Raw genomic sequence first — 27771 nt, forward strand, 5'->3', positions numbered from 1 at the left:
AAAAATAAAATTTTAATGTTTTTTAAACTTTTGTTTTTAGATCACAAATTAATTTTTACCATCATGCCATTGAAATCTATCATAAAACATAGACCACTGGTCGCTCATGTGGCGCGCGCCACTCGCAGTCGTAGGCAGCAGAACTCGGCGAGGGGGGCTGTTGCGTGGAAATGAGATGAAAATTCTTACCGTCTTCAGAGTTTCTCAAGGAAATATTCGTTCGTTTCAATCTCAGGCTTCTGCTGGTTTCTATTCCTTCTCTCCGATTCAATCTCGACTAGAACGGTTTGTCGTCTTAATCTTACTCTGAATTCTCCGCATTTTAGTTGATTCTTTGGTTAGCTACTTTAAGCGTTGTAAAGGATTTTCATAGGATTTAGGGACAAATTCCAGTCCCGTTGTTTTCTTCTCCATTTTCATAGAAATTGACCGTGTTTTATTTATTTGTTGATTAGAAAGATGAAATTTACCATTTATTGCTGTTGATAATGATGATCGAGAAGTGAAAATAGCTTACGATTACAGTTCTTCGTTTGGGATTGCATTTGACATTGATGGAGTTATTCTAAGGGGCCACCGTGCTATTGGAGGATCTAGCAAAGCTTTGAAGAGATTGTATGCGGATTCTACGTCCTCTGGTATCTGTTTATCTAACGAAGTACAATTTTCTTGGTTTATATTCCACACCGTCATGAGCACCCTTTCACCTTCTAGTGGAAACAATTGAATAACAGTTTATTTCTCTCTTTATCAACAATCCGCCCATTAGTTGATTGTGGAACGGCTAAACTAGACGAACAGCAAGATTTTTCATCTACCTGATTAATCTATATTGCTTTGCTTCATTGTTTTCTGGGCATGGTTTTGTAAATTGACTATGTATCTGGTATAATTGATGCTCCTATTCTTTAGGTACTTTGAAAGTTCCTTTTCTTTTCTTGACCAATGGTGAGTTTCCCTTCCTTTCTTCTTTGTATTCAATACTGAGTGGCCCTTTCTTCATTGTATTCATTACTGTCTTATAATGGTAAAATTGTTCCTCTACCTATATAGGAGGCGGTACTCCAGAATCCAAACGTGCCATTGAATTGAGTGAACTTTTAGGAGTGAATGTCTTGCCTTCTCAGGTAGTTATTTGTGTAGAATGTCTTATAGATTTACTAATTTCGTGCGTTTTATTGTACCTCTCATTTTTCAACACCTTTGATGCAGGTCGTACAGGGTCACTCAAGTTTTAGAAGTTTGTTGAATAGGTAACTTAATAGATATTTGAAGTGTTCTTATTCCCCTCAATATCGATACTTTTGAAGTAGACAAGATTGCACATCAAAATGAAAGAATAAGAACGTTAACTTGCAGGAGATTTCCTCGGATGGATAGTTAGTTTCTGGAGTGATATAGCCTTTTTCATCCCCCTTCTGAAAAGGAAAATGAAAGACCATTTGAAGGTTGTTTTGAGATTAACATGAAAATGGGGAGAGTGAGTGTAACAACCCAGATCCACTGCTAGCAGATATTGTCCTCTTTGGGTTTTTCTTTTCGGGCTTCCCCTCAAGGCTTTAAAACGCGTATGCTAGGGGAAGGTTTCCACACCCTTATAAAGGGTGTTTTGTTCTCCTCCCCAACCAATGTGGGACATCACAATTCACCCCCTTTCGGGGCCCAGCGTCCTCGCTGGCACTCTTTCTTTTCTCCAATCGATGTGGGACCCCCACCAAATCCACCCCCTTTGGGGCCCAGTGTCCTTACTGGCACACCGTCTCGTGTCTACCCCCTTTGGGGAACAGCCTCCTCGCTGGCACATAGTCCGGTGTCTGTCTCTGATACCATTTGTAACGGCCCAGATCCACCGCTAGCAGATATTGTCCTCTTTGGGCTTTCCCTTTCGGGCTTCCCCTCAAGGCTTTAAAACACGTTTGCTAGGGGAAGGTTTCCACACCCTTGTTTTGTTCTCTTCCCCAACCAACGTGGGACTTCACAACGAGCTTTGGATATTCTCTTAAATTACTGATGCTTTGAAAGAGATACCTTAGGGGCTCGGCCGAAAAGTTTTGAGAGCTCTTCCTACATCCACATGCTTTAAACTTACAAATTTTGGATGAACTAAGGTTTTGTGAGTGATATTTTGCAGCATGTTTCTTATTAACGTTGGTATTTAGCTGATTTCTTTTATCTCAGTTTTGAGAACGAACTTATTATTGCGACCGGGAAAGGGCAGCCAGCTCTTGTTATGTCTGAGTATGGTTTCAAGTAAGCTCTAAGCCATATTTCTTGGTTTAACTTTCGTCCATTTTCATTCAGAGCTTGTTGGATCACGTATGTATGCTTTTTTCTATACCTTAACAGAAAAGTTTTCTCCCTTGATGAATACGCTTCCTTCTTTGAGAATATTGATCCTGTATCCCAATACAAGAACTGGACATCCCAACAAGCTTTTGATTTGACCTGCAACCCCGAGAAGTTGATGAGAAAGCAGAGTGTGTTATCAGAAAGAGTGAAGGCAGCTTTTGTTGTTAGTGATCCTGTTGATTGGGGCAGGGATATCCAAGTATTCATTCTCTCCCTTTTATTCTTTGACTTGCTGAGTTGCTGATTGCATATCTTTCAACTCATCAATTGATTTTATCTTCAACAATTTTTTTTCAACCTTTTCGGTTGTCGAAATTGCGAAATTTGAAGGCCAAATTTTAACCAACGCCGATTTGTTTCATTTGTAAATATGATTCTCAGCTTTCCTTTTCCCTTTTGAGTTTCCTTCACCAGGTTTTTCACTAAGGTTCAGATTCAACGCAATTAGATTGAAATCCAACTTTGCATTCAGCACCTCTTCTTGATGCTGACATCTTGATAATATCCATTCTTGCCAAAGCTTTAAACTCATTGATGAATGAATTAGGTTCTATGTGATGTTTTAAGATCTGGAGGCCTTCCAGGACAGGAGAATGGGAATCAAGTGCCTTTATATTTTGCTGCAGATGATTTTGAATATCAGGTTAGCTTCAATGATTCTTTAAGCAATGAATTGCTCATGTAAATAACACACTTAAATAGTTTTAGAATAGTTCTGGCGTACGCCTGCAATTTCTACCAACAAAGGGTCATATAGGGTCATATAGTTCTTCATTTCAACGTATAGAGGTGGAGATTCGAATCTCTAACCTTTTTTATCGAGAATGTCGAGAATATATATCTTGCTCGTGCTGTCAAGGTCACAACTCTTAGTAGTGTCATGCAATTGTTTGTTATTTCTTTTACTTGCATCTCCATTGCTTTATGGCTGCAACTGCCAGTAAAATTGAGAATGTACCGATTGGGTTTTTCATGCAGGCTGCATTTCCATTTAAGCGGCTGGGGATAGGCGCCTTTAAAATTGCACTAGAAAGTATATTTAATAGGTAAAGTTCCCATCTTTTGTCAAAATTTCCTCCATTTGATGCTTAAAACTCAGAAAACAAGATAACATTTTGGTCCATTTTCCTTTTTGGTTCATATGTGAGATTATTCTCTCTTTACATTCACTCACAAACTGTTCTATAATTTTTGCTGGTTTTTCAACAGCATTCAGATAGCAGCTAATCAGAATCTAATCTTTTGTGTTAGAATTATTACTATTCTAAACATTCGTTAGAACAACTTGATTTTGATTCACAGGATTCACCATAGACCTCTCGAGTATGTATCTTACGGGAAACCAAATCCTCTTGTGTTTAAGAATGTTGAAACTGTGTTGAGACAGATTCTCTCATCTCACTGTGATGATCATTTTGTGAACAAAGAAGATATTGAGTTTAATAGTTTTAAAACACTTTATATGATTGGTGACAATCCCGTGGTAGACATCAAAGGTGCACGAGAGGTTCGCATTTTTTATCCTTATAATTTCATCATCTTATCGGCATTGTAATATGTCGACATTAGAAAATCAGCTATTACCATTCGATATCAATTGTGATTTCAGGCAGGACGACCTTGGTTTTCTATTTTAACAAGGACAGGAGTTTTCAGGGGTGAAGAAAACCACGACGAGTTTCCAGCTGATCTTGTAAGTAAAAAGTTGATGATATATAATGAAATTAAGACTCTCGCTCTCAAGTTTCTACTTCAATTCGTGCAGGTCGTTAATACCGTTGAAGAAGCAGTGGAGTATATTTTGGAGTCCGAATGCATTTCTTAATGCCTTTTGCTCTACCTAGCCATGATCTCTCACCTTTCATCCTAATTCGTTCTGTTGGTATACGCAATATCCGAATTGCAGAATGACATACAAATTTAACAAGTGCAAAGAAGTCGAGCAATGATCAAAGTGAGTATTTAAACTTTTTAATTCTTGTGATAATATGATATTCCATGGCTATTTCACTTTTAATTTTTAAAAGCCACCTTATGACCAGGACCCTTCTAATCTCTATAGTGGAATTCATCCTAAAGTGCTACTAAGAAGGGATGTGGTTTGCTAATTTGGTATATATTACTCATAATTTCTTTTAGTCTTCTTCCATAGATCAATTTAAAGGTGTTGGGAAATTAGTATTTAAGCAGTCACGTCTTCCATAGATCTATTTAAAGTCATCTCTTTTTTCATTCTCTTCATACTCAAGTTATTAAGATTTCCACAAGCTGGGAAAATAGTTTGCCGGAGAGGCTTAGACCACTATGCTAGAGAGACTCCTCCAAACATTAATGGTAGGTGACAAATTAAGGTTCCAATACTTACATGTTCTTGGAGAAGATGGCCTCAACAACCCTTTGAGCGATCGGGTGATAACTCTCACGGGCTTCGGAATATATCCTCTTTGCCAAAATCTTATCTTCTTCCATCCCAGAACCTTGTGTAAGAGCATTGTAGAGTGGGCGGAGGTACTTCATTCTCCCAACTTCCTTCAAAGTTTTCTCGACCTCAACATAACAATCTCGGAACTTTGACGAAATTGCGAGTTGAAGAAATGCAACTTTGATTTCATAATCCTTTGATTCCGAGAGTCTATAATGGGCATCTAGCGCCTGGATCTATACATTCATAGTTCGATAGTTAAGACATCTCAATCATTTCTTAGAAGTCATACGAATAGAGATATATAAACATATTGATCCGAAAAATCCGTACCTGGGAGGCTTCAACAGATTTAGGCAGATTCTCCAAGTAGAGCTCCCATTCTTGCCCTCCCCAATCAGCAGTTTCATCTTCCCTCGGCATTTTACCAAGCTTAAAGTCATTAGCTAGCGACAGGATCTTTGTGTACAAATTAGAAACGGGCTCATAAGCATCTGGAGGGATACCAGTGCCTTCAGTCCACAATTCCAAATCTATTTCTTTCTCAATTCCAGGGAGGTTTGCTTTCAAGAAATCAAGAAACGTTTCGGTATCAATCGACTTAAATTTAAACGTTTCGATATATTTCTTCAGAAATTCATCAAATTTGGGCCTGCCCACCTAAACATTCAGAGGAGAAATATCAGGACAAATACTAACATTAAAAAGAAAAAAGTTTAATATCGTTCGAATAAAAAACAATTTAACATACCTGGCGTTCGATACGCCATAGGAACTGAAAACCCTTCTCGTAAGGTATTTGAGAATACACATCATCTGGATCCACGCCCTCTTGATTCGTCTTTAGCTTCGTAAATTCCAGATTATCCTTAAATCTTTCAACATCATCTTTCCAACCGTTCCACCCAATTCCAATATTGAGAGTAGCTGCATCCTCCCCTTGCACAACCTCAACAATCCTCCTTTCTGCATATGTTGTAAAACCCTATGGCCATCCGTGAAGAAAGTAAACTTCCATTAGAAGAAGGAAAGAGGAATAAAAAGGCCTCTTATAGTCAAAACAACGTGATAGAGTTCTTCTATGTGAGTCTCACGTTGATTGAAGAAGGGAAGGAAGCATTACTTGGTGTGGAAACCTCTTCCTCTTCCTACCCGACACGTTTTAAAATCGTGAGGCTGACAGCAATACGTAACAGATCAAAACGGACAATATTTGCTAACGGTGGACTTGGGCCGTTACATTCTAACCTTATGAGGAGAGTTGAATCCTTTTACCATAAACGTATATACCCAAAACTAGGATTTTCTGATCAATCCATCCAAAATTATCACAAGAACAAAATTGAGTTTCCTTAAACTGACATAGTTTGACCATATTCTCCCAAACCTTCTTCGCTAAGAAATGACAAGACAGTGAATAATGCGATCATCTAACTCTAAATCCCTAAAACCTCAGTTAGGGTACCATGATAATCGAACCAGACACTAAAATCAAAGACAAATCACTTCTTGCTAGAATCTTATCATCAGTGATTAGCACAGAACAGAACAAATCCGAGTTGATTTGGCTAAAATTGCAATGAAATTAGCAAACAAAAAAGAAAATGTACAATTCATGGCAGAAGTACGGTACCTCGTTCAACCAAAAATGTTCGTTGTTTTTGTTAGTGATGAGGTTCCCAGTCCAGCTATGAGCAAGCTCATGAGCAACCACATGCGCCCCCGTAGAATCCCCCTTTATCACCGTCGGTGTCAAGAACACCATCTTCGGATTTTCCATCCCACCGTAAGGAAAGCTCGGAGGTAACACTAGCAGATCAAATCGCTCCCAATCGTACGGTCCAAATAACTTCTCACCTTGCCTCATCATCTCCTCTGTCCCTGCAAATTCTCTCGCTGCAGCATCGAGCACCGACGGCACCGATTCCGCATAAACCCTAGTCCTCGGCCCCACTTCCTTGAACGCGATCTCTCCAACGGCAAAAGCGAACAAATACGGCGGAATCGGCTGCTCCATCACAAACTCCTCCACCACTCTCCCTTCTCCGCTCCACAGCAAATCAACCCCTCCGCCCAACATCGAACCCTCACCAGCAGCCGGCGGGCGACGCTCCACACTCCGCGCGGCCATCACCGCCGATAGTTGACGAGGAATATTCAAACGCGCAGAGAAACACACACGCGCCGCTGGAGTGTCCTGGCAGGGGAAAATCGAACGAGCATGAATAGCCTGACACTGTGTGTAAACAAACGGATGCGTCTTGTTGAAAGTCTGGGGAGGAGTCATCCATTGCAAAGCCGAGCATGAAGGAGCAGTACTGTAAATCACGAGAAAAGAGGACTGACCAGAGAGCGAAACGGAGACAAGAGAACCTTTGATAGGATCAGGAGGAGAAATCGAGAACGGAATCGGAGCATGTGACTGAGGGTCAAGAACGGAGTGAATGATAAGAGAACGAGCATCGAGGGAGAGAGGACCAGAGTGCGAAGTCGAGAGAGAAATTAGGGCAGAAGCATGAATGGTGGTGGAAGGAAAATCGAAGAACAGAGAGAGGGAAATGTGGACAGTTAGAGGGTGGGAAGAATCAGTGTAAGAGTGTGGGTCTACGGGCGCCATTGACGAACAATAAGAACCAAAATGGGTTTATGTCTTTATGAGTTACAGAGATTGGAGTCGCCGGTTTTTATAGGGACGGCCAAGAACCACATGGCTTGGATCATTACTCCCCCACTATTTTATTATATTATTTAATATTAATTAATTAATTAATTATGATTATAATACATTTTGGTAAATAATTAATTTAATAATTTTTTTTGTCAAAATAAATTAAATAAATATTTATTCATTATAATTAAATAATTCATTATAGTAATTTTGTAAGCAATTGAGTTTATTCAAAATAAAATGAGAGAGATGTAATTAGAATTTTATATAAATAAATAATATTTTTTAGTTCTCATAATTAATTTTAATAATTTTATTACACTAGTTAACCTTAAATAATTAATTTTATTTAGTTTGTAATTTTTAATTTTTTATTAATAAATATATTAATATAATTTAAATTTTAGCTGTTTGAGTTTATTTAGTAGTTAATATTCGTAATTATTTTTAAGTAAATGATTTGTAACAAAGAACAATAATAGGCATAAATGATCAACAACAAAAAAAACATGTTTTAAAAATAAAAAATAAAATAAAATAATAATTAACAAATTAATAAAAGTTTTAATTTTAAACACTCAATTATTTGCTTTTTATTTAGTTTAAATATTAATACAATTAACTAAAATTGTTAATAAAAGAGATGGTGTAAAACAAAAAATAATTAAAAGCGTGACATTCATTGATATACTAAGAATATAAATTGTGTTTTAAAAGTTGTTTACATTAAATATTACAAAGAAAACGCATGCCAAAGAATAAAGATTAATGGAACTAAAAAAAAATAAATAAATAAAATGAAGAATTGTGCTTTATTTCATTTATCATTTGAGGTTTCCCTTCCTTTACACTTTATTCCATTATGATAAACAACGAGCATATCGAATCTTTTTGATATTGTAGTGATTTAATCATTTTTAAATTGTACCAATAAAAATGTTTAATGTTTAAAAAAAAAATTAAGAAAAATGAGAGACACATTGATATATTAAATTTAAAATATTTATTTGACATTATTGACATCACTAATCATGTGATATGACGGTTAAGGCATGAAAACTAATAATAATAATAATTATTATTTGTAATATTCGAGTAAATTAGAGATGGGTAAATGAGCTAGGCAATGACAACAATCATAAAAATAAGATGATCAACAAGGTGCACATTCATTTTCGGTTGCTCGATCATAAGAACTCTAACGTTACATGTGCTTTACTTTTAACAATTTTATGTTAATTGATATGTTAAGAATTTTTATAAGATACATTTGAGTGATGACAAAAATATGCTGAAATTATTTGTGCTAATATGTGGGGGATAATTTTCGCTCTTAGAAGTGATGAGTAATTAAAATGCCCGTGTTGTACGAGAATATCGGGACACAGGTTTTGACTCTTGATCCGGATTCTGGGTACGGGTCGTTACACTTTTTTTTTTCTTCTAAGATTGAAAATTATTGTCTTTTATTCTATACCGTCGTCATTATTATTTTGATTAAATTTTAAGTTTATCGGGTGCTTTTTAGTCTTACGACTTTTAAATTATAAATTTAATCACTAAATTTGAAATAAATTTGAAATTTTGGAGTTGTATTAGAATTAATACTAGGAAAATTTTAAATGAATGGTTGAATATACCTAAAAAAAAAAAGAAAGAAAAGGGAACTGTAGTAGTGGGCTTGAGGCCCACGGCCCAAATGACTAAAGAGGAATGGGCTTGAGGTCCACGGCCCAAATGACTAAAGAGGAATGGGCTTGAGGTCCACGGCCCACAGTACTAAGAAGGAATGGGCTTTAGGCCCACGGCTCAAATGACTAAGGAGGAATGGCCCAGGTTAGCCGAGCGTCAAGGAAACTGCAGCCTCTAACGGAGCCCACGGCTCCCATGACAGCGACGATCACGATTTCACGATTCATTTTGACGCTCTTTTGCCATGCTTCGCGTTCACCTTCTATTTCTGCTCCCTTTCATGCCCACTTCCCCGTAGTTGATGTTCTTACCCGCCATCACGCAGAGCTCAGGAAAACCGTCACAGCGTAGCGAAGGCCCGAGGAGTAGACAAAGATGGACGATTATACGAGAGAAATGATGGACTTGAAGACTCTCGTCACTCGGACTCTCGAGAAGAAGGGTGTCCTCGCCAAGATCCGTGTAATTCTTTTGAATGTTCATCGCGTTCTTGAATTTTTTGTTGTTCTTTCGTTCAGATTTTGTCCTCTTTCGGCATATATTAGATCTTCCACTGTTTTTCTTTCTACTGGATTTCTTGGATTTTTGGTGTTCTTGTGCTGTTGATCGGTCAGGACTCAGAATGCGGTAGGTTGAAGCTAGGGTTTTGTTTCTTCGTTCAGATTTAGGAAGAATTAGGACGGAGGAGAGTGAATCTCTCTCTCACTCACTCTTTCACTCTCTCTCTCTAGTTTGAAGCTGGTTGGAGTTGGAATGAAATTACTTCGAAATTTGAGTCATCCTCCCAAGCTTTCAGCGATATCATATGAATCGATTCAAGGTTTCTGCGCTCTCGGTTGTCTTGGTGGAATTGGACTTTTCGTTATTCATGGGTGTTCTGGAGCCCTTGGATGTTTGACTGGTTTCTGTCATACGCTTCCATTATTATTCCTTTCCTTATATTCAAGCAACTTTGTTCTCTTTCTTGAATTCTCACTAACATTTTCCGCTTCAGTTGGCCTTTCCATGTAACAAATCATTCACCCGCTCCTTTTTTTCGCCAGGCTGAACTTAGAGCCAGTGTGTTTGAGGCAATTGAAGAAGAGGATCGTGTTATTGACAAAGATGAAGGCTTGCCACCTGCATTACTTGGTAGTTGCAATGATCGAGCAAAGCAGCTTCACGCTTCACCATCAGGTTCGTTCACAAATAATTTTATAATCTATGAAAGTTTGGTTCCCTCAATGAAAATTTTGTTCTTTTTGATTCACGGATTCACCTTATGCAATTTTTCTATCCACATTTTGATATCTTAATTTGCAGGGGGTCTGCTTACTGCTCTAATTTGTGAATATTTGGATTGGGCTCAGCTAAACCACACTCTAAAAGTTTATCTCCCAGAGTGCAATATGGTAACCTAGCACACTGCCCCTTCATAGTTCTACAGCACCCGAAAAAATATAACGATACAAAAAGTTATATGAAGTCTAATGTCTTTTAATTCTGCAGCAAAAGGATTCTTGGAAAGCTGAATTGAAGGAATTTAGTATTAAAAACGGATATGATCTTAACAGAAATGGAGATAGTGGACCGTTGCTCTTGGATGTTCTTGAGGGATTCTTGAAGTTTGAGGTTGGTTGGATCTCATTAATTGGTTCTCTAAACAGTTTAATTTTTGAGATATGCTATTTTTCTTAACACTCCTGCTGTGTCAAGTGTTCTACTGCAAACTACTTACGTGTATATTTTTTGTTTGTAACCGATGTTAGCAAATTAATGCGTTAGAAAGATGTTCGTATTTTTTTTGTTCATTTGTACCTTAACCATGGTCTTCAAAAGTGATCTTCCTTCTCTTTTATTTGTTTTTTACTGGCAACTTCTTGACATTTTGTTCATTTCTTTTTAAAAAATCAGAATTTATCTCAAACTCGGGGTCCTGGAAGGAGAATAACCACTTCAGAATCTGATTCAATGTCCAGTCACGAGTCTCGAAACAGTAGGAGACCTTCTTCATCTGTTGTTGGGGGATTACCACCGATAGGAAGGTGGTAAACACATGTCTGAACTAATAATATAGCTTCATTTTGGTCATCCTAACTTTGTTGTCTGTTTATGTCAGGTCTGGTGCTGGTTCACAGGCATCTGGTAAGTCATGTAGCCATTTCTTATTTAATTATCTGCTTCCTCTTCTCTGTTCATGTCATGATCTTAGCTTTTTCAGATAGCAGGAGGGTAGGATCTTCTTTGTCTGGTTATCGAAAAGATGAATACAGTTGGCGATACGATGGGAATGACCTTCCCGAGGATGTTATGAGAACCTCAGCCGCATTGGAAAACCTGCAACTGGATCGAAAAGCTAGAAATCTAACCTCGTCTTGGCGGTATGTTTTTACCATGAACAAACAAGTAGTAAGGAGTTACCTTACTACTTGATTTTTTTCAATTATAACTCAGATTAACTTCAAATGGGATTGAACTCTTTCTCGTTTTCGTTATCCATTAACTTCTCTACTGTCTGTCGTTCTCGTTGCAGACATGGGGGAGACGGTATCGGTGAGGATGATAGCAGAGGTGAACATATGTAACATCGAAATCGTTGTAGTGTATTTCTTAACCTGTCCACATTGGTAGTGTTGATGTTGAAGATTATGTACTTTGCTTTTGTTTGAGAATTTTTTTTCTCTTCTCAATTCTTCTTACAAACTCTCAAGCCCTGCTGTAGTTTTCGATGTATTCGAGTGATATGAGAATGAAAAAAGAGGCATTCGTCAATCTTTGCGAGATCATACGGATATTGTTTGTACTCGGTATCATAATCGCTTTGCCTCCTTATCTATGGATCTTAAAGTTCCAATCAATAGCGTTATCAATTGAATGTTTCATCTGATAGTAATCGTGTATTTTGAAATTTTGTTCACAATATTAACATTTGATGGGTTCTTACACACAGATATTATAATTACAGTCAGAATCTTCTCCACAGTTCTCTCTCTATCTATCTATCTATATATATATATATATATCACTAACAGAAACTCCTCAGATTGTCATTCATAACCACTACACTCCGAATCACACAAACAAAATAAAAAAGAAAAATGGTGGAGAAGAAGATTCAAACTGAAAAGAGCCAGAAAAAATAAATGAAAAATCAAGAGGGAGGCAAGACGAACAGCACCTTGAAAAAAATGACTATGAACTATGAACTATGAACAGTGAGATCATCTAATTAATAGGAAAGCCTGATTCTCTTGCTATCATCGTATGAGAAATTCGTCTGTGGATTCAATATTACCAAGAAGGTCAAAAGATTTGTTTCTCAAGGAGTCTTTGAGGATTGTAATCTGACCTTCCCTGAGAAGAATGTCTTCCTCAAGTGTTTCTATCTTCTTTTTCAATAGATTCACCTCCGAGTTAAGTAACATATTCTCTTCACTGTATTGTTTCACTTTGTCCCACATAATATCTCTTTCCTCTGAAATCTTTGGCATAGTTCCCTTAATGATTGCCAATTCTGTAGTCGATTCTTCAAGGTCATTTTGTAACCGGTTCATATTCTCATTCCTTTTCAAAATCTGTAACGAATTAGGATTATTAAACCCAAAGATTCATTCATTCATTACAGGAACCAAACCAAGGTTATTTGAGTATGAAAATGGAGAATTACCTGGAGTTCTTGATCCTTTAGCTTGTGTGTAATGCAGGATATGCTGTCTTGTGCACTTTGCACCTCGCATCTAAGAATGTGGTTGGCTCTAGCTGCCGTTGCAATTTCAGCTTGCAGCTGCTCAATTTCTAGCTCCTTAGAGTAAAGCTTCTCTCTCAACAGACTCGTTAGTAACCTTTCTGTTCTAAGCTCATATTTTACAACATGCTGCAAGAGAGAAAAGCATTTAAAGAAACTAAATTGACATTAGGGATGATTGGTAACTAGATTCAGTTGAATGAATACCTCTGAAGCATCACAATATAATTGCATCGACTCATCTGCTGCATTTACACACTGATTGGATTTCTTATACAATAATGAAGATGCTATCTTTAAACTTCGTTTTAAGCTTTCGGTTCCACGCTTTAATCCTTGAACTTTCATCTCAGATTCAATCAAATATAGCCCATCCAAATTGTTCTTCACCACTTCCATTCCCTGCATTCTCTCTTTCATGAACTCAAAGAATTCTGCACATAGCTGGGAGCCTTCATTCAACAATGTTAGCCCTTGACGTTGTAGATAATCGACACGTGCTAACATTTCCTCATCAAGCTTGATGGTTAAAGCACCATTGTCTTTCCCATTGTGCTTTAAGCGGTTGAATATGTTTATATTCTCGTGCCGAAGGGAATCGATTTCGAACCTGCAAGATTCTAATTCCCTTCTCAATCCCAATTCCACTTCAGTTAACCTTATCTGTTCCATCTGCAATTTCGCCACATGCTTGTCGAACCTTTCGATTTCTGTGTTCTTCCCTAATTCGCAAGTAAACCGTTCCTGCAATCCATTGATTGTTTTCTGCTGGTCAGAGCAGGTCCTCGTTAGCCTCGTTGTTGTTTTATACAACTCCTTGCATTCCTTATCCTTTTCCTCAAAATTTCTCTTAAAGGATTCTCTATCTTCTTTAGCAGTTTTGTACTTATCCTGCAAGTCGGAGAGATTCTGAGTCAAAACTCGGTTTTCATCCCGTAATTTATCTACCATTACAGTCAGGTCCTTAGCCTTCTGCTCTGAATTTGATATTATGCATTTATTCTCTGTGTCCCTCTCATTAATAAGAGAAACTTCCCTTTGTAGAGATACATTCTGCTCGGCTAGCTCCCGAACTCTTTGACGTAGCCTTTGTTCTTCCAATTGGTACTTTTCTAGCTTTAATGACCAGTCGCTGGACCTTCTGTCAAGCTCTTTCTCCAGTTCTGATTGCAATTCAATCTTTTCTCTGTCCAGTTTCTTAGTTTGAGAATCCAATATTTCCTTTGCCAGTCTCAGCTCTTCTTTTGCAGAAGCCCTTTCAGTAATTTGGGACTGTAGAAGACTTAAAATCTCAAGTGCTAAGCTCATTTTCTCCTCATTAATGTGTCTGATTGTCTGAATCAAACCTGAAACTCCTGTCCTCTGTTGAAGATAGCTTTCCCGGTCGCGTTCTTCTCCGAAAAGTATGATTCTCTCCTTTGCCACCTTGATTCTCCTCTTGAGTTCCACATCCTTATCCTCTTCAGTTTCAACAAGGTTTAACACTTCACTATGATTTCTTAAGTTTTGTCTATCTACACCAGAGCTCTCCACATTATTTCTATTAATGGCTTCGAACGGTTCATTTACCGAATAGACTTTCTGGGGAATCACATTCGCATTAGAACCATAACGTTCATTAGAGGATCTATCATGTATATCTCCTACGGTGATTGGATTTGTTGTAGGAATCCCATGAGATTGGGAGAGCCTCTCAATTACATTCTTCGCTATGGTTCTTGGAGATTCATTCCCCAATCCATTTTCGGCATACTTTGAAGGAAATAAATGATAATTCGATCTTGGAAATTCTTCAAATGGCTGACTTGTTGTCTTCTCATCAATAACATATTTTGGCGAAGTGGGTGCCGTACATCGACCTTGTGGGGGGCGCCTCCTACTACCATTTCTAGGGTGATTTCTTGAAGGAATACTCTTTTGGGGCTTGCTTGATTCTGCCTGTTGCTCACCATCATCAATATATCGGTCCAAGATTTTACTTGAGACATTACTAGAGGAAGTGGAAGAATTTCCTGAAGAATCACAATAACTTCGACATGAAGCAGCAGATGCAGAACAAGACCTCCCTGGTACACCTCCATAATCATTATATAGCATCTCCAATTTCTTTGCCCTACACTGTCTTCTTAATGGTGGGGTTTGACAGCTAGCAATACCATGGGCCAGATAAATCAGTTTTAAGCATTGAACATTCGATCAAGAAGGATTAACTTGAATGGAAACAGATTCTCGTCTTGTTCTTAAAATAAAAACTGGTTTAAGCCTTACCGGTTTGAATGTTCACATTGCTGATCTGAAGAACCAATGAAGTTACCATACAGAGATCTATTTTTATTCTTTGAACCAGAAGAACTTTTATGCTTCCCACCATCAAGCAATGATGCTGAAGACAGCGAGCGACTTCTTCTAAGACCAGTACCTGCATTCATTCAGTTCATCAATATCAGGTTTGTTCTATCATAATTTGGAAGTGAAGCTCTTGTAGCTACCTGCAACATTGTCCAACCCACCTTCAAATGGATGATCTGTGAAATCTTGTTTTTCTGTTTTTAATGGAGAAACTTCAGTACTGCCGTGGCTAGGTGCTGAAGTTCTGAAAAAGAACAACTTCTTCATTGTGTGAACTCTACACCTGATTTACTATAACCGGTGAAGTCTATGGATACTTGATCCCTGCTCTTCGCTACTAAGCTTTCCACAAATGGTAAAAGGATTCACTTTTAATGGGAACAAAGAACCATGGAAGCAAAGCATTCATCATACGCAGAAATGTCATATAATCTGAAAAAAGGCCAGAAATCCAGAAATCCACATTCATATAAAACCTAATAACAAGTTAAAAAATAAGCTGAAAAAATGCCAGAAATCCACATTCTGAAAGTAATGTTTTTATGTAATAATGTATTGACTGAAAATCCAAAAGAATACAATGAATTAGGCAACCATCATCAAGCTACGAACAAGAATTTGCAAGAATAAAAGGAAAAATGAATTACAAACGAGGAAACTCAGAAATTTCATATAATCGGCGCTAACCACTAACCTGTTAATTTTCACGCCCTCCGATTGTCGATGAAAATTACAGAGAAAAGAAAAAAGCTAATGGCCTAAAAACTCGTTCAAAAGCAAAAACAACCAGCCTTCAGACGAAGCGAAGTTTTATACTCAAACTATGAACAGACCACCCCCAAACCCCAGTTTACGATATCATCTCAACGTATTTTACGCCACACGCACAAAATTCCAACTCCTATTCCTTCCTTCTCCTCAAACTAAAAATAAAGTACAAACATCCACATTATCAATCAATCCGCACCACTACTCCTCACCAAATAATCAAAATCAACAATCAACAGTAAGCTAACGCAAAATACTACATGATTAGTCGACAATTTCAAAACAAGAACAAGAGTCAGCGACTTACCAAGGGAAGAACAGTAAGATTCCGCAGAGAAATAAATTCCTAATTCGAAGGAGAAACGATTAAAAAGCGCTGGCGAGAAAAAAAAGTTGAAGCCGAAAAGTGGCCGGCGACGGCGATAGTGGAAGTAAAAAAGAGAGAAAAGCAGCGGAGTTGAAGGAGGAGCGAGGGAAAATGGGAATAACGAATAAAAGGAAATGGTTACTTTCTGGGGATTTGAAAATGGGAAGGGTAATTACGTCAAATCAGAATGATTCAAAAGTTTCAGTTACGCTCATTGATTGTTGATATATATAGCACGCACCAGGCGCGGGCGTTTATGTGGGAATAATCCTCTGCTTTCGATTACATTGTACCTTCTCATTTATTTTAGAAATAATTACATTTTTATTCCTAATATTTTGTTTTCTTTGTTAATTATTAGTGGAAAGCTAACGTGAAAATATAATATTTTTTAATATATATATATATAACTTCGAAAGTGCTAAAAATAATATTTTAATTAACATTTTTAATTATTATGTTTTAGTTGCATGAGATTTAGATTTAAATATCATTTCATATTTAAATAAATTTATGAGTTTAATGAGAAAAATGAAGAAAAATATGTATATATCCGACGATGGGTGACATGAATTTTTCACATGACTCAGTCTAAATGGGCTCTTCCATGTCAAGTGACGGATTCAAGCTAGATTTTAAAGTTATGGGTTCATTTTGTCGAGATAGTTTGACTATGCCCTAATATTCTCTACTTATTATTCACCTTTGCCGGTTTCAGGTATGGTCAGCTCATCGAGAGGATCGCTCTCTCAGTTTAATTTTTTTTATGGAAAGTTACAACATTCTTAACTATGGTAAGAGTTACGACAATCATCGTGTGAAAAATGCTAGAAAGTACATATATAATAAAAAATCACATATAAACTCTCATATTTTAGATCGTAATAAATTAATTAAATATTAAAATCAATAATTAATAATTACATAATTTTATTATCTAAATGATTAGTACTTTCAATAATTAATTTTTAAAACTTTTAGTAGAATAATTTAATGTATTGAAAACAGCTTATTTATTAAAAAGTATTAACAAATTGACTCTGAAGTTTATTATTAAGTTATAACATCAAATTTAATAATATAATATATTTATTATAAAAATAAATAAATAAACTACTTTTTTCAAAAAGAAAATCAATTTACAACCAAAAAGATAGGACATCCACAGGCCATGTAATTATAACCACAACATTAAATGAAAAATAGAAAATTAATAAAAATATTTTAAAACAATTTAAGACGGCCGCTTGAGATCTTGTACAGTTGTTTAATTTTGTTATTAAAAAAAAAAAAAAACAGTTGTATAAATAATTAATAATCAATCAAATCCTTTCACATTCTTCCATGATGGATAGCATTGCCGTTGTTTGATTGTACTTATTAAATTGCCCATAAATATTTTAAATAAATTTTACAAATATTTAAAATAGTAAATTATCAATTCATGATCACGACTTCAAATGCTCAAGCTGTTCGTTCCTCTTCAGGTCGATTAAGAATCTTTTCTTTCTTCTCCATTCTACTTAGCAAATCCGCTTGACGTTTGTCAAGTAGGCCACATGGATGGGATAGGTTCTTCTTCGACTAATGATACCTCGATCTTGAAGCCTTTGAAGTATCTTTTTGATAGGGGCCTCGACATGTCAACTTAGTTATCCTCACTAAACCACTTACCTAATGTCTAGCTTCCCGACAGGTAGAGAGTTTCTTTTCCCTAGATCAACGAAGAAGGGAGAAGTGTATTCTTTCGAATCTCCGAAAGCGAAGTATATGCCCATTCCTCCTTTGATAACTCCCAGTAGATAAAGCCTAAATTTGTCGGGACGGACAAAGGCTGCAACAGGCTACCATAGGAAAACCCACAAACTTTTAATTTTCCCTAATAGGTTCTTGAACTTTCAATTTTATGTTCAATAGATTGTTAACCTACTCAATATTTTTCAAAAATTCACGAACTAATTAGATACAAAATTACAAGTTTATGGTTTGATTATACACCAAACTAAATTGTGTGTCCGATCATCAAATGGATGCTTCAAAGAACGAAGAGGTTCATGTCTCTCAGTAAATCTTCTTTTTTCGTCATCGGGTTTGCCAGCACCGTACTCACTCAGTTGACCCGAGCGTACGGGATCATCAAAAAGTTCATCGCTCTCTATCCTTACTTGATGATCTATAGCATCATAACTTCTGTTTCTAAGAGGTAATCTTTCAGTTTGATTCCCATGGTTGGGTGTAGGACCAACATCCCTCAAATCATCAGATGGTGAAAGGAAACAGAATCCTTGTCTTTGGCCTGTCATATGCGCACGTATAGGATGCTGATCGGGCAATCTCGTCCCGTCTGTCCTATAATTTGGAGATCTTCGACGTGTCATGTCGGGACGTCCATAAAACCTATCAGATCTTTCAAAGAGACATTGGCTCGGAGAGAGAGATCGGGATCTTACTAGAGACTTAGAATCAATTCTTTGGAATGAGAAGTTCCTTCTTCCCCGGAACATCAAGTGGATTTGCTTAGAATGGAGAAGATCCTTATTAACATATTGAGATAATTGGCTTCTTCCTGCAGCCTTCATAGGCCTGTTTACATCCTCACCAATAGTATTCTCTACGTCATGTGGTTCTTTCACACAAAGATCTTCATGTTCTTGCTCACAAGATGTACTTTTAGTTGTAGTATGAACATCGTCTTCACTCTTAAAGTCCAGATTTTCGGGTTTCGTTTTCAGTTCCGGAGGACCTAATGTGAAACATTCATGATCAGGCAATCCAGCAGAATTGATCTTCTTATCATCACAATCAGCATGATCCAAAGGCTCAATTTCTCTTTTCTCACAAGCATGGACCTCTTTTTGCATCGATTCCCGAACCTCCCCATCTTCATAGTCTTCTTCTATGTTGTTATTATCATCGTCGTCTTCAACCTCGGCAATATTCCAGTTGCCATCTGATTCATATTCAGAAACATAAGGATCTTCTTCAAGTGTAGGCTTTGGAGAAGATGAATTGAGACTTAAATGAAGATGCTCTTTTGATGGTATGAATGCTTTAATAGAGTTTCCTTTATGTTCACAATCTAAAAGGGCCTATGAATCCATTGAGGTATTTAGATCCCATTTTTCCCTGCTTGATTGCAAAAGAGAATCATCACAATGGGAGCTACTTCCTTGCTTGTTTAAAGACAAGTCCATTAACACAGGCTCCAAAGAATTCTGCTTATTCAGGTCAATCTTGTAAGAAACCAATTTCTCTGATACTTCAGCTCCTCCTTCAACTTGACAAATTTAAGAGCTGCACTTTTCTTCAGGCATTTTTACATCAATTTCTTCCTCTTTGTTACTAGCAAGAGGATCCGAGTCGACGCCAGTTGATGATAACTTCAACTCACCGTAGATCTCCGGTGATCGATGAACGGAGTGTTTTTCAGTTACCAAGGACTTATCTTCATGTCCCCCCAAACCGGGTCCCGGAAACTCAGCTCCTGGCATCCCAATATCGTTCTGGACCATATCCAAATAGCATGAATGAGTATCAGATTTTCGTTTATTCTCATTAGAAACACAGTCCTGGTTCCTGTTTGACAACCCATAACATGTGTCTGCACTAGAACTTGAAACTATTGTCACAGATAGACTCGGCTGTTCGACCTCTAACAAATTTTCATCGGAATTAAATGAAGATACCTTTTTAGGTGGAGATGGCCGCTCAATCTTCAATAAATTTCCATCTGGATGGAATGAAGATATACCTTCAGATGGAGATGGAGAAAAATGCACTATCGGAAATCTCCTTTTCTTGATAGGAAGATTTGCATCATAGTCACTAACTGATAAGCCAATGCGCTTTAAACCAACCTGCATTAGTGCCAATAGAACATTTACTGACAAAAATTATAAAACCATATGAGAAGAAACTTGCACGAGCTTCAAAATCCAGAAAACAGCAAAGAAAAATGTTAAGCACCTCTTCACTTTCTGGTACCGCCATTATTCCAAAACCTCGGCTTAATACAGTTTCTTGATCTTTTATCACTTCAATCCAACACCAAAATCTCACTAACTTCTTAGAATTCACTTTCGATTTCTGCACCGTATGGATACCAATACATTAGTAATCTTAAAAAAGATTCAGTATGCGAGATAGCATATGACAGGCATTGTGTCGAAATAATCAATGAATCTCAAGCGAAAACTAAAGATATTAGCGATGCGCACTGTTACATCGTGAAAATATCATAAAACCAGCATCTAAATCTTAAATCCAGCATATGAGAGGTTCCTGTGTTCAAATTTTAACCACAAAAGTTTAGATGATCCACGCCTCGAGATTGGATCAGGGGAGACACAGCACAATGAACCGTATATCAAACTCCAGCAGTGAAAGAACAAAGGATTCCAGATTCCTAACGAACTAGACTAAATTGACGATAAAATTAAAAGGAACAAAATAAAAGAAGCATAAACCTCCATCTACGCAAACACATTCCACATCTAACCGATCATCAAATCACCAGAATCACTTGATAAGGAAATCGATTGAACTGGTAGAAAACATTCCAGTATTTGAACAGCTGATCCTCAACAACGACTCAAACTTCCACAAAACTCCGCTCTGCCTCGAAAGAAACACACTCAACCGATTCAAAGAGATTACTATCCTAAAGGCAGAGATGCGAACAATACCGAAACGCAGATCTGATACATGCTCGTTTTGCTGGTGATACCGAGAGAGAGTAAGAATGGAATCAAGGAAGAATCACGAGAAATCCAAATCGACGATGGCATTGACCTGGAGAGCGAACTAACGAATTTGGTTTCTAAAACTTCACACCAATACTTTTAAAATATTTATTTGTCTTAATATTTTTAAATTTATTTTTTTAGTCCCTAAACTTTAAATAATTATCATTTCTAGTCATTACCGTATAAACAAAAATATAAAAACGGAACAAATAGAAACCGCTAAATTATTTAATTCAAAAAAAGAAGGAAAAAAAATAAACCACTAATTTTAAAGAGCGGAAAAAGAAAATATAAAAAGAAAAATAAAAAATATAAGGTCCAGACGGTTACAGCAGAGGGGCGAGTTTATCCTCGAGCCCAGCATTCTCCTTCCATGGCGGCAATTCCATCTTCCTCACTGCAATTTCCAAACTCCCTCGCATTCGCTTCCAATTCCAAGCCTCACAAGCCGAAGTCTCTCACCTTCGTAACCAGAGCAGCAGATCCGGAATCTCCTGCCGCCGATTCGGAACCTAGATCGGACGGCGACGATTTCGAGGACCGACTGGCCCGACTCCAACTCCGACGCGGAACGGGAAAGAAGGCAGAGATTCGTAAGGCTCGGAAGTCCAGGAAAGGATCAACCGCCGCCGCCTCGTCAGTGTATCTTCCGCCAGTGCCGCTGAAGGAAGCGGTTTCCGGCGGACTTAAGGTAGAATTCGGATTCAGTCCGTACAGCGAGAGGATCAATGGATGGATTGCGATACTTGGATTATCGGCACTGGTTCTAGTGGAATTAGCCACTGGAAAAGGCGTCATCAATTACCACACGCCGGCGATTATACTGATTCAAGTATACTTCGTAGCGGCGGCGGCTGCTCTGTATATCAAATACGAGAAGGAGAAGGTTAGCGTTTGGCCGCAAGATGAAATCAAAAGTTAACTTCAATAATTTAGTCTTTTGTTCATCTGCTTGTTCTTGAATCTTCCGGATTTCTCTCTTTTCCGCACTTAAGATTCAACCAACGCTTTTGAATTATATATGAAGAAACCTGAGAGAATCTTACATTATTGTTTATTTGATCATCAAGCTCCATGAGTACCTGGAAGGAGGTATGGATTTTGAAGTTTGCGGTTAAATTCTCTTCTTGAACGTATTAGAATCACCTAGAGACTAATGAGGAAATTGAATTGAATTATATTTTAAGTGAATGAATTCTTTTAATATTTAATAAGTAAGATATGGATGGGATAAGTCCATCCATCCAATGAGCAGCAGCCATTTTTCTATATAAAAGGGATCCAAACACCTCCCAAGAACAAGAGCAACGCAGCTTCATCTGAATCTCACCTGGCTTCTGAGCTGAATAGAAAAGGAAATTTCAAATTCTTTTTCTTTTCATTCGGGAGATGTCTTCAAAGCCATGATGATGATGATGATGGTGATGATGTTCATTCCACATTTGCCGACCATGACCATGTCTGTATTCTTCTACTTCATGTTCTTCAATCACGGTTCGTCTACCTAAATTTTCTGGTTGGTTCTTTACACGTCTATCAAACTCCCTCTCCCTCATCTTACCTCTTTCATGGAACTCTTCTTCATCCTCCGTGCAGTATCTGTAAGGCCTCGCTCTTTCGTCTGCATCGTTGTGATAGTTTTCACTGTCTGAATCATTACATTGTGGTCGGAATTGGTGAAGATGTTCGTGTCTGTCCGAAAACCTTCTTCGATCGTCGTCGTTGCCATCATCAATCAGTTCATTCATTTGACCAGGATGTACAGGTCCATCGAAGTATTCGTTACTCTCTATCCTATTATCTTCAAACCTCCTGTTTCTAAAAGACATTCTGTCGGTTCGGTTTCGACTTCGTAGACCAGGTCTCATATGGCCATGGTCACGAGCAGAACCCATATCCCTCAAATCGTTAGGTGGCAGTGACGGAAACGGGAAACCATGTCTTCGAACTGGCATATCTCCATGGATTTGAGGAGGTTGATCGGGCGATCTCATCCTATAACCGGGTGGAGGACTTCGCCGTGCCATTTCTGGATGTCCAAAGAACCTCTCAGACTTTCTTTTGGATGGAAACCATTGGGAAGGAGAGCGTCCTCTGGACCTTCCTGGAGATTTAGAATCAACTCTTTGAAAACTTTTTCTTTGGATAGGAAAGTTCCTTCGGTCTCGGATAAAAGGAGGCCGATCTACTTCAAACGAAGGTTGAGGGTGGGCGTATAATGGATCCATAGTTTCGTCTTCAAATGTCCTCATGAACTTCTCACCGTGTCGCGGTCCAACCAGTTCCGATCCACGTTCACGATTACATCTACTTGGACTGATGTTTCTAGGCATTCTGTGTACCATTTTAACACCTCGCACTGGAGGAGGCCCATCTCTTCGACCAGGCGACTTCCTCCTAGAGGCCATATGACAAAAAAGGGGGCCTTCGTCGTCTAATATCTGTCTACCTCGATGATCACCAGCGCTACGAAATGGACCATCGGGTTTCATTTTATAATGGTTTTGATCAATATCATCATCAGAAACAGCAGGCATGTATTTACGTCTACGGGCATCATAGGGTGGTGGTACTTGATCATTGTAATTTCCTGGAGAGATTGTTGGATTAAAATCCCATTCACCTTGGACAGAGTTAATCCGGATAGTGAATCTACCTCTTCTACGGCTAAAATTGGTTTGGGGTGATAGATTCTGATGTCTATTCACATAAAATCTCTGGAAAACGTCTCTATATGGTTCATCTCTAGAAAATAGAAAGAAATCAGCAAAGCAATGCAGAATGAAATCAAATTAATGCACAGCTAAGAAATAGATAATCACCTTCCTTGTGGATGTAATTTTTCCCCTTCGTGCCCCATGTCGGGTATTCGTTCTCTATCAGTTTGTGTTAAAACCGACCTCGCCAAACTCGATTTCGTTTTACTAGGAAGTGAAGACGATGAAGGTTTGCAGGGACTAACAATGCGGCTATGCTTACTGCCACGAGTAATATCGTCAGTCACATCGTCATCATTTAAAGGCTCGACATTTGGCAAAGCTGGATTGTCGTTTCGCACGATATCTACTGTTTTAACCTTCTCTGCGTCGCTCTGAGAAACTGTCGTAATCGATTCTTCGATTCCATTACTGGCTTTCTCAGGGGAAGTTTCCTGGTCCTCTAAGGCAGATGTTTTAGCCTTGTTGGCCTTGTTCAAACACACTCTAGTGGTATGCTCTTCGACAGGCAACTCTTTCGATCGTTCTTGCTCGGACGATTGATTCGAAGTTACAGAATGAAGATTGTCTTCTTGTTTAACATCGAGGATTTCTAATTTATTTTCCTGCTTAACAGAAACCAAGGAGGAACAACAATCAGAACCAGGCAGTCCATTGCTAGAATCACCATGATCAAAATTTTTTACTTTTTTCGTCTCGCATATACTGCTTTCTACTTGAGTCGTCAATGTCGGTTCCCGAACCTCTCCGTCTTCATAATCTTCTTCTATATCGTTATCAACTGCATCCATGGCCTCATTTACATCCAACTTACCATCTGATTCATATTCAGAACTATATGGATCTTCTTCTAATAAATCGGCTGATAGACTGATCTTTTCCTCATCATTTACAGAACTTTCCTCACCTCCCTGCAAACTAGAGCACTGCTCATTCGTGTGTGTCGAAGGACGCCAGAGTGGGTTATTCTGATTTTCATCTTCAACAATGACTGGTTTTATAACAGAACTACTGGAATCTTTGGAACATGTATCCTTACTTACATCCGTCATTACCGAATTCACAAGTCCACCATCACAGCCATATCCCGCTTGGTGCACTTTCGTATTAAGAGGTCCTGTAGTTGGAGTATGTAATTCGGAAGGGCTCGACATGTTTGCCTCTATAATTGAATCATTTGTACGAGAAGGATTTCTAGGCATTGCTATAGGCTTTATAATAGGACTATTGAAATCTTTGGAACCTGGATCCTTACTTATATCAGTCATTTCTGAATCGACGAGTTCACCACCACAACGATATGCTCCTTCGTGTGCTTTCAAATTAAGATGTTCTTTAGTAGGAGCTTGCAATTCTGGATGGTTTGACATGTCTCCATCTGTGATCAAATCAGTTGAACAAGAGTTTCCAGCTGCTTCAGTCATCTCTGCCACAAAAGGCATCGGTGCAGGACAAGAACTATCTACCTCTGGAAGAACTTGCTTAGCTACCAAATCTAATCTACCACCTAATGTTTCGAGTGCTACCTGTTTGCTTTCGTAATTTGATTCAGAGTTAACAGACTTGGCCTTAACTGTGTTCATTGGTATATAAATATCTGAAGCATTGGGAATTTGAAGAAATTCGCGCTTCACAATAGCACTGTCTGATAATCCCAGCACATTAACTTCATCACTTTTAGACTCGAGTTTGGAAGCCTCAACAAATGGCTCTGGCTTTACGACTTTTAGTGCACCGTTAAGATCATCAAACTGCAAACCTCTTCCTGTTGAGCTTAGAGAAGGACTTGTTTTCCTAAAGCCTAACTTGACAAATGAACTTTGTTCCTGACTTATTACATGCCTATGATCTGATGAACTAAGACTTAGATGAAGATGATCACTGTCATCTAGAGGAGTTAGCTTTCCTGACAGAGTATCAGTATCAACCATTTCTGTTGAGAATCTGTGCGTAGTGACAATCGTGTTTGTCTGAACAGCTGGAACAGGCTCGGGAGGATCGCCACTTGAACAGCCTTCCCAAAACTCCATCGAGGTATTTAGATCCCAATTTTCCCTATTTGACTCCTGAATAGAACCATCATAACTGGACCCAACATTTACAGTGAGAGGCTGATCGAGACTTCCTTCCTTGCTTAAACTTAAGTTCAATAACACTGGTTCTAAATTAATCTGCTTCAGAGATTTCAAGTCACTCCCTTCAAGAACTGAGTCTGGAACAAGATGTTCCTTCGAACCAATTGATAATTCGGCTTCTTTTTTCGCTACAGAAGTTGAAAACTCTAATCTATCAAGTTGTTTTCTGTCAATCTCATCACTTTCCTTTTCGGCACAAAGTCCAGGGTTAGAGTTAGCATCAGAATGTGGTAACTTGAACTCTGGTTTCTCATGCAGAACAAGCGCATGATTTTCATTCACCATACATGTTTCTTTATTTTCCACACAGTCAGTAGAACACGCATCATTTTCCTGAAACTCGACTCTGGAAGGTCCAATAATGCTTTGTACCATATTCATATTGCATAAATCAGATTTCCGTTTACCGTCCTCAGAAAATGATATCTTCTTCTCTGAAAATTCAGAAGTTGTGATTGTACTAGAATTGGAAACTGTTGGACCATCTGATACGCAAGGCTCGTCTACTTTTGCTATGTTATCATCTACTAATGGAAGAGAAGATATTTCTTTGGGCGGAGGAGATTGCATTAAAGGAAACCTCCTCTTCTTGATAGGAACAATTGCATTATAATCACTAGTTGACATGACAGTACGCTTAAACCCAACCTGCCAAATGAATAGATACTGAGAAAAATTACAACCACAAAAGAAGAAACGAGTACGACATTCTAATTACAGAAACAACAAGAAATAATGAAAAAATCTCTTCACTTCGGGTACAACCAAGCTTCCGAGATCTCAGAAGCTTAATATATTTTTCGATCTTCAATCAATCTGTTCGTCTTAGTCAGATATATTCGCGTTCGACCAGCTAAACATCGAAATCACATCCAATTTAATTTTCAGAAAACTCCAACAACTTTTCGCAGCTCAACAACTCAAAACCCTACCTCTGCTTCGATTTATAAAGAAAAAAAACAGAAACCAAACAAATCAACGTATCTTCTTCGTTCGATTCGTGGAAATTTTGTGTTCTTAAGGCAAAGATGCAAAATTCATACCAGAAATCAGATTCCTACGAGCCTTTCAGATCGATGAGAGTACACAAGAATGAAACTGATCACATAAGCGTTTACAACTATGGAACCAAAATCAACGAGCAGATGACGAAGAGGAAGCACATTATTGGAGAATATAAAGGGTAGGACTGGAAATTATTGGTGGTCTAATGGGCCAAGGCCCACTTAGGCCCAAATAGATTCAACCCAATTTAGATGGGACTCCACATTCGGCCCGTTAGTGATTGAAGAAAGTGGAATAAATTTTGACAAAAATCTAAAGAAATTCAATTATTCTCTAAATTTAATAATTTAAAACGTGTTATAATTTTTAGATAAGAAAACATTTTAAAAAATTAAATTAATTTAAAGCGGTCTCAAGTTGTCGAAAATGATAATAAATTAAATTAAATTAAATTAAAAATGGATAAATTTATACAATTTTGCAATTTTTCATGATTAAAAAAAAAAACAATAATTCTAAAAAAAATGTATTTTTTTAGTATTGAAAATTAGGTGAAAAGAAAAAAAAAAAAAAAAAAAAACTGAAAAAGGTTGAAGAAACGTAACGGACAGTATTTGGGAAGCATGTGGTCGATGTAACAGAAAGATAACGTTGACGTTTCCATTGATTTTGACTTTGGAATTCTTCAATTTTAGAGGGCTGCCCCATCCCCTCCGGTAGCCCAACAATATTTTCAACCACTTATATATATATATATATATATATATATATATATATATATTTGTAATTATTATTATTATTATTATTATTATAGGTTAAATTTGACTTAA

The 27771-nt window shown here is 37.7% G+C and overlaps 6 protein-coding genes and 1 pseudogene across 14 annotated transcripts; 3 read left to right on the forward strand and 4 right to left on the reverse strand.

Moving 5' to 3' along the window:
• The first annotated feature begins 88 nt into the window (after window positions 1–88).
• LOC111808296 (mitochondrial hydrolase YKR070W) lies at window positions 89–4487 on the forward strand. 2 transcript variants are annotated; one of them, XR_002817047.2, is made up of 13 exons: window positions 89–285; window positions 526–638; window positions 913–948; window positions 1054–1127; window positions 1213–1253; window positions 2179–2250; window positions 2347–2548; window positions 2897–2992; window positions 3328–3395; window positions 3652–3856; window positions 3959–4042; window positions 4115–4303; window positions 4392–4487. XR_002817047.2 is itself a non-coding variant. In XM_023694194.2 (12 exons), exons 1-12 carry the CDS (start codon window positions 107–109, stop codon window positions 4172–4174), a joined length of 1230 nt encoding a protein of 409 aa, XP_023549962.2. In that variant the 5' UTR covers window positions 89–106; the 3' UTR covers window positions 4175–4375. The 2 variants fall into 2 exon arrangements, 1 of the variants encoding a protein (XP_023549962.2); XM_023694194.2 differs by lacking the exon at window positions 4392–4487 and having other exon boundaries at window positions 4115–4375.
• A 70-nt stretch (window positions 4488–4557) lies between these two features.
• On the reverse strand, window positions 4558–7446 carry LOC111808295 (leucine aminopeptidase-like). Its single transcript, XM_023694193.2, has 4 exons — window positions 6405–7446; window positions 5523–5756; window positions 5105–5431; window positions 4558–5007 (listed from the first exon to the last, which is right to left on the reverse strand). The coding sequence occupies exons 1-4, from the start codon at window positions 7386–7388 to the stop codon at window positions 4711–4713; spliced, it is 1842 nt and encodes a 613-aa protein (XP_023549961.2). The 5' UTR covers window positions 7389–7446; the 3' UTR covers window positions 4558–4710.
• A 1900-nt stretch (window positions 7447–9346) lies between these two features.
• LOC111808298 (protein TONNEAU 1b) lies at window positions 9347–11882 on the forward strand. Of its 2 annotated transcripts, none has more exons than XM_087116990.1 (8): window positions 9347–9593; window positions 10175–10307; window positions 10434–10522; window positions 10620–10742; window positions 11025–11155; window positions 11230–11255; window positions 11332–11527; window positions 11593–11882. In XM_087116990.1, the coding sequence occupies exons 1-8, from the start codon at window positions 9507–9509 to the stop codon at window positions 11693–11695; spliced, it is 888 nt and encodes a 295-aa protein (XP_086973116.1). In that variant the 5' UTR covers window positions 9347–9506; the 3' UTR covers window positions 11696–11882. The 2 variants fall into 2 exon arrangements, with proteins under 2 accessions (XP_086973116.1, XP_023549964.1); XM_023694196.2 differs by having other exon boundaries at window positions 9351–9593; window positions 11332–11491; window positions 11644–11882.
• Window positions 11883–12019: 137 nt separating this feature from the next.
• LOC111808294 (uncharacterized) lies at window positions 12020–16544 on the reverse strand. 4 transcript variants are annotated; one of them, XM_023694191.2, is made up of 6 exons: window positions 16280–16544; window positions 15345–15541; window positions 15124–15274; window positions 13063–15001; window positions 12778–12984; window positions 12020–12685 (listed from the first exon to the last, which is right to left on the reverse strand). In XM_023694191.2, the coding sequence occupies exons 2-6, from the start codon at window positions 15469–15471 to the stop codon at window positions 12368–12370; spliced, it is 2742 nt and encodes a 913-aa protein (XP_023549959.2). In that variant the 5' UTR covers window positions 15472–15541; window positions 16280–16544; the 3' UTR covers window positions 12020–12367. The 4 variants fall into 4 exon arrangements, with proteins under 4 accessions (XP_023549959.2, XP_086973114.1, XP_086973115.1 ...); XM_087116988.1 differs by having other exon boundaries at window positions 15345–15546; XM_087116989.1 differs by having other exon boundaries at window positions 15366–15636.
• A 1221-nt stretch (window positions 16545–17765) lies between these two features.
• LOC111808390 (uncharacterized) lies at window positions 17766–21169 on the reverse strand (annotated as a pseudogene). The gene is made up of 3 exons (XR_015411505.1): window positions 21025–21169; window positions 20306–20425; window positions 17766–20196 (listed from the first exon to the last, which is right to left on the reverse strand). The product of XR_015411505.1 is annotated as an uncharacterized LOC111808390 (transcript).
• Window positions 21170–21292: 123 nt separating this feature from the next.
• Window positions 21293–27108, reverse strand: LOC111808389 (uncharacterized). Of its 3 annotated transcripts, none has more exons than XR_015411504.1 (5): window positions 26980–27108; window positions 23907–26584; window positions 22415–23829; window positions 22131–22166; window positions 21293–21943 (listed from the first exon to the last, which is right to left on the reverse strand). XR_015411504.1 is itself a non-coding variant. In XM_087116825.1 (5 exons), the coding sequence occupies exons 2-4, from the start codon at window positions 26561–26563 to the stop codon at window positions 22446–22448; spliced, it is 3975 nt and encodes a 1324-aa protein (XP_086972951.1). In that variant the 5' UTR covers window positions 26564–26584; window positions 26980–27108; the 3' UTR covers window positions 21293–21943; window positions 22415–22445. The 3 variants fall into 3 exon arrangements, 2 of the variants coding, with proteins under 2 accessions (XP_086972951.1, XP_086972950.1); XM_087116825.1 differs by lacking the exon at window positions 22131–22166 and having other exon boundaries at window positions 22415–23674; window positions 23741–23829; XM_087116824.1 differs by lacking the exon at window positions 22131–22166.
• Window positions 21458–22149, forward strand: LOC111808391 (FKBP-type peptidyl-prolyl cis-trans isomerase). The gene has a single exon (XM_023694328.2). It carries the CDS (start codon window positions 21458–21460, stop codon window positions 22004–22006), a length of 549 nt encoding a protein of 182 aa, XP_023550096.1. The 3' UTR covers window positions 22007–22149.
• Window positions 27109–27771: the final 663 nt, after the last annotated feature.

The sequence above is a fragment of the Cucurbita pepo genome, chromosome 13, assembly GCF_057944985.1.
Source record: "Cucurbita pepo subsp. pepo isolate OVF chromosome 13, ASM5794498v1, whole genome shotgun sequence".
Lineage (NCBI taxonomy): Eukaryota > Viridiplantae > Streptophyta > Magnoliopsida > Cucurbitales > Cucurbitaceae > Cucurbita > Cucurbita pepo.

Excerpts from the sequence above, each read along its gene's own strand:
- LOC111808294 (XM_023694191.2), bottom strand. The coding sequence starts at position 15,471 with ATGAAGAAGTTGTTCTTTTTCAGAACTTCAGCACCTAGCCACGGCAGT. Across the intron at positions 12,985-13,062 it reads TATATTGTGATGCTTCAGAG|CATGTTGTAAAATATGAGCT; the intron begins GTATTCATTCAA and ends TCTCTCTTGCAG. Across the intron at positions 12,686-12,777 it reads TAAAGGATCAAGAACTCCAG|ATTTTGAAAAGGAATGAGAA; the intron begins GTAATTCTCCAT and ends AATTCGTTACAG.
- LOC111808391 (XM_023694328.2), top strand. The coding sequence starts at position 21,458 with ATGGCGGCAATTCCATCTTCCTCACTGCAATTTCCAAACTCCCTCGCA.
- LOC111808296 (XM_023694194.2), top strand. The coding sequence starts at position 107 with ATGTGGCGCGCGCCACTCGCAGTCGTAGGCAGCAGAACTCGGCGAGGG. Across the intron at positions 2,993-3,327 it reads CAGATGATTTTGAATATCAG|GCTGCATTTCCATTTAAGCG; the intron begins GTTAGCTTCAAT and ends TTTTTCATGCAG. Across the intron at positions 4,043-4,114 it reads ACGAGTTTCCAGCTGATCTT|GTCGTTAATACCGTTGAAGA; the intron begins GTAAGTAAAAAG and ends CAATTCGTGCAG.
- LOC111808298 (XM_087116990.1), top strand. The coding sequence starts at position 9,507 with ATGGACGATTATACGAGAGAAATGATGGACTTGAAGACTCTCGTCACT. Across the intron at positions 9,594-10,174 it reads GTGTCCTCGCCAAGATCCGT|GCTGAACTTAGAGCCAGTGT; the intron begins GTAATTCTTTTG and ends TTTTTTCGCCAG. Across the intron at positions 10,308-10,433 it reads GCTTCACGCTTCACCATCAG|GGGGTCTGCTTACTGCTCTA; the intron begins GTTCGTTCACAA and ends CTTAATTTGCAG.
- LOC111808389 (XM_087116824.1), bottom strand. The coding sequence starts at position 26,563 with ATGTCAACTAGTGATTATAATGCAATTGTTCCTATCAAGAAGAGGAGG. Across the intron at positions 23,830-23,906 it reads AAATTACATCCACAAGGAAG|AGATGAACCATATAGAGACG; the intron begins GTGATTATCTAT and ends TCTATTTTCTAG.
- LOC111808295 (XM_023694193.2), bottom strand. The coding sequence starts at position 7,388 with ATGGCGCCCGTAGACCCACACTCTTACACTGATTCTTCCCACCCTCTA. Across the intron at positions 5,757-6,404 it reads AACATTTTTGGTTGAACGAG|GGTTTTACAACATATGCAGA; the intron begins GTACCGTACTTC and ends GGATGGCCATAG. Across the intron at positions 5,008-5,104 it reads AATCTGTTGAAGCCTCCCAG|ATCCAGGCGCTAGATGCCCA; the intron begins GTACGGATTTTT and ends ATGAATGTATAG.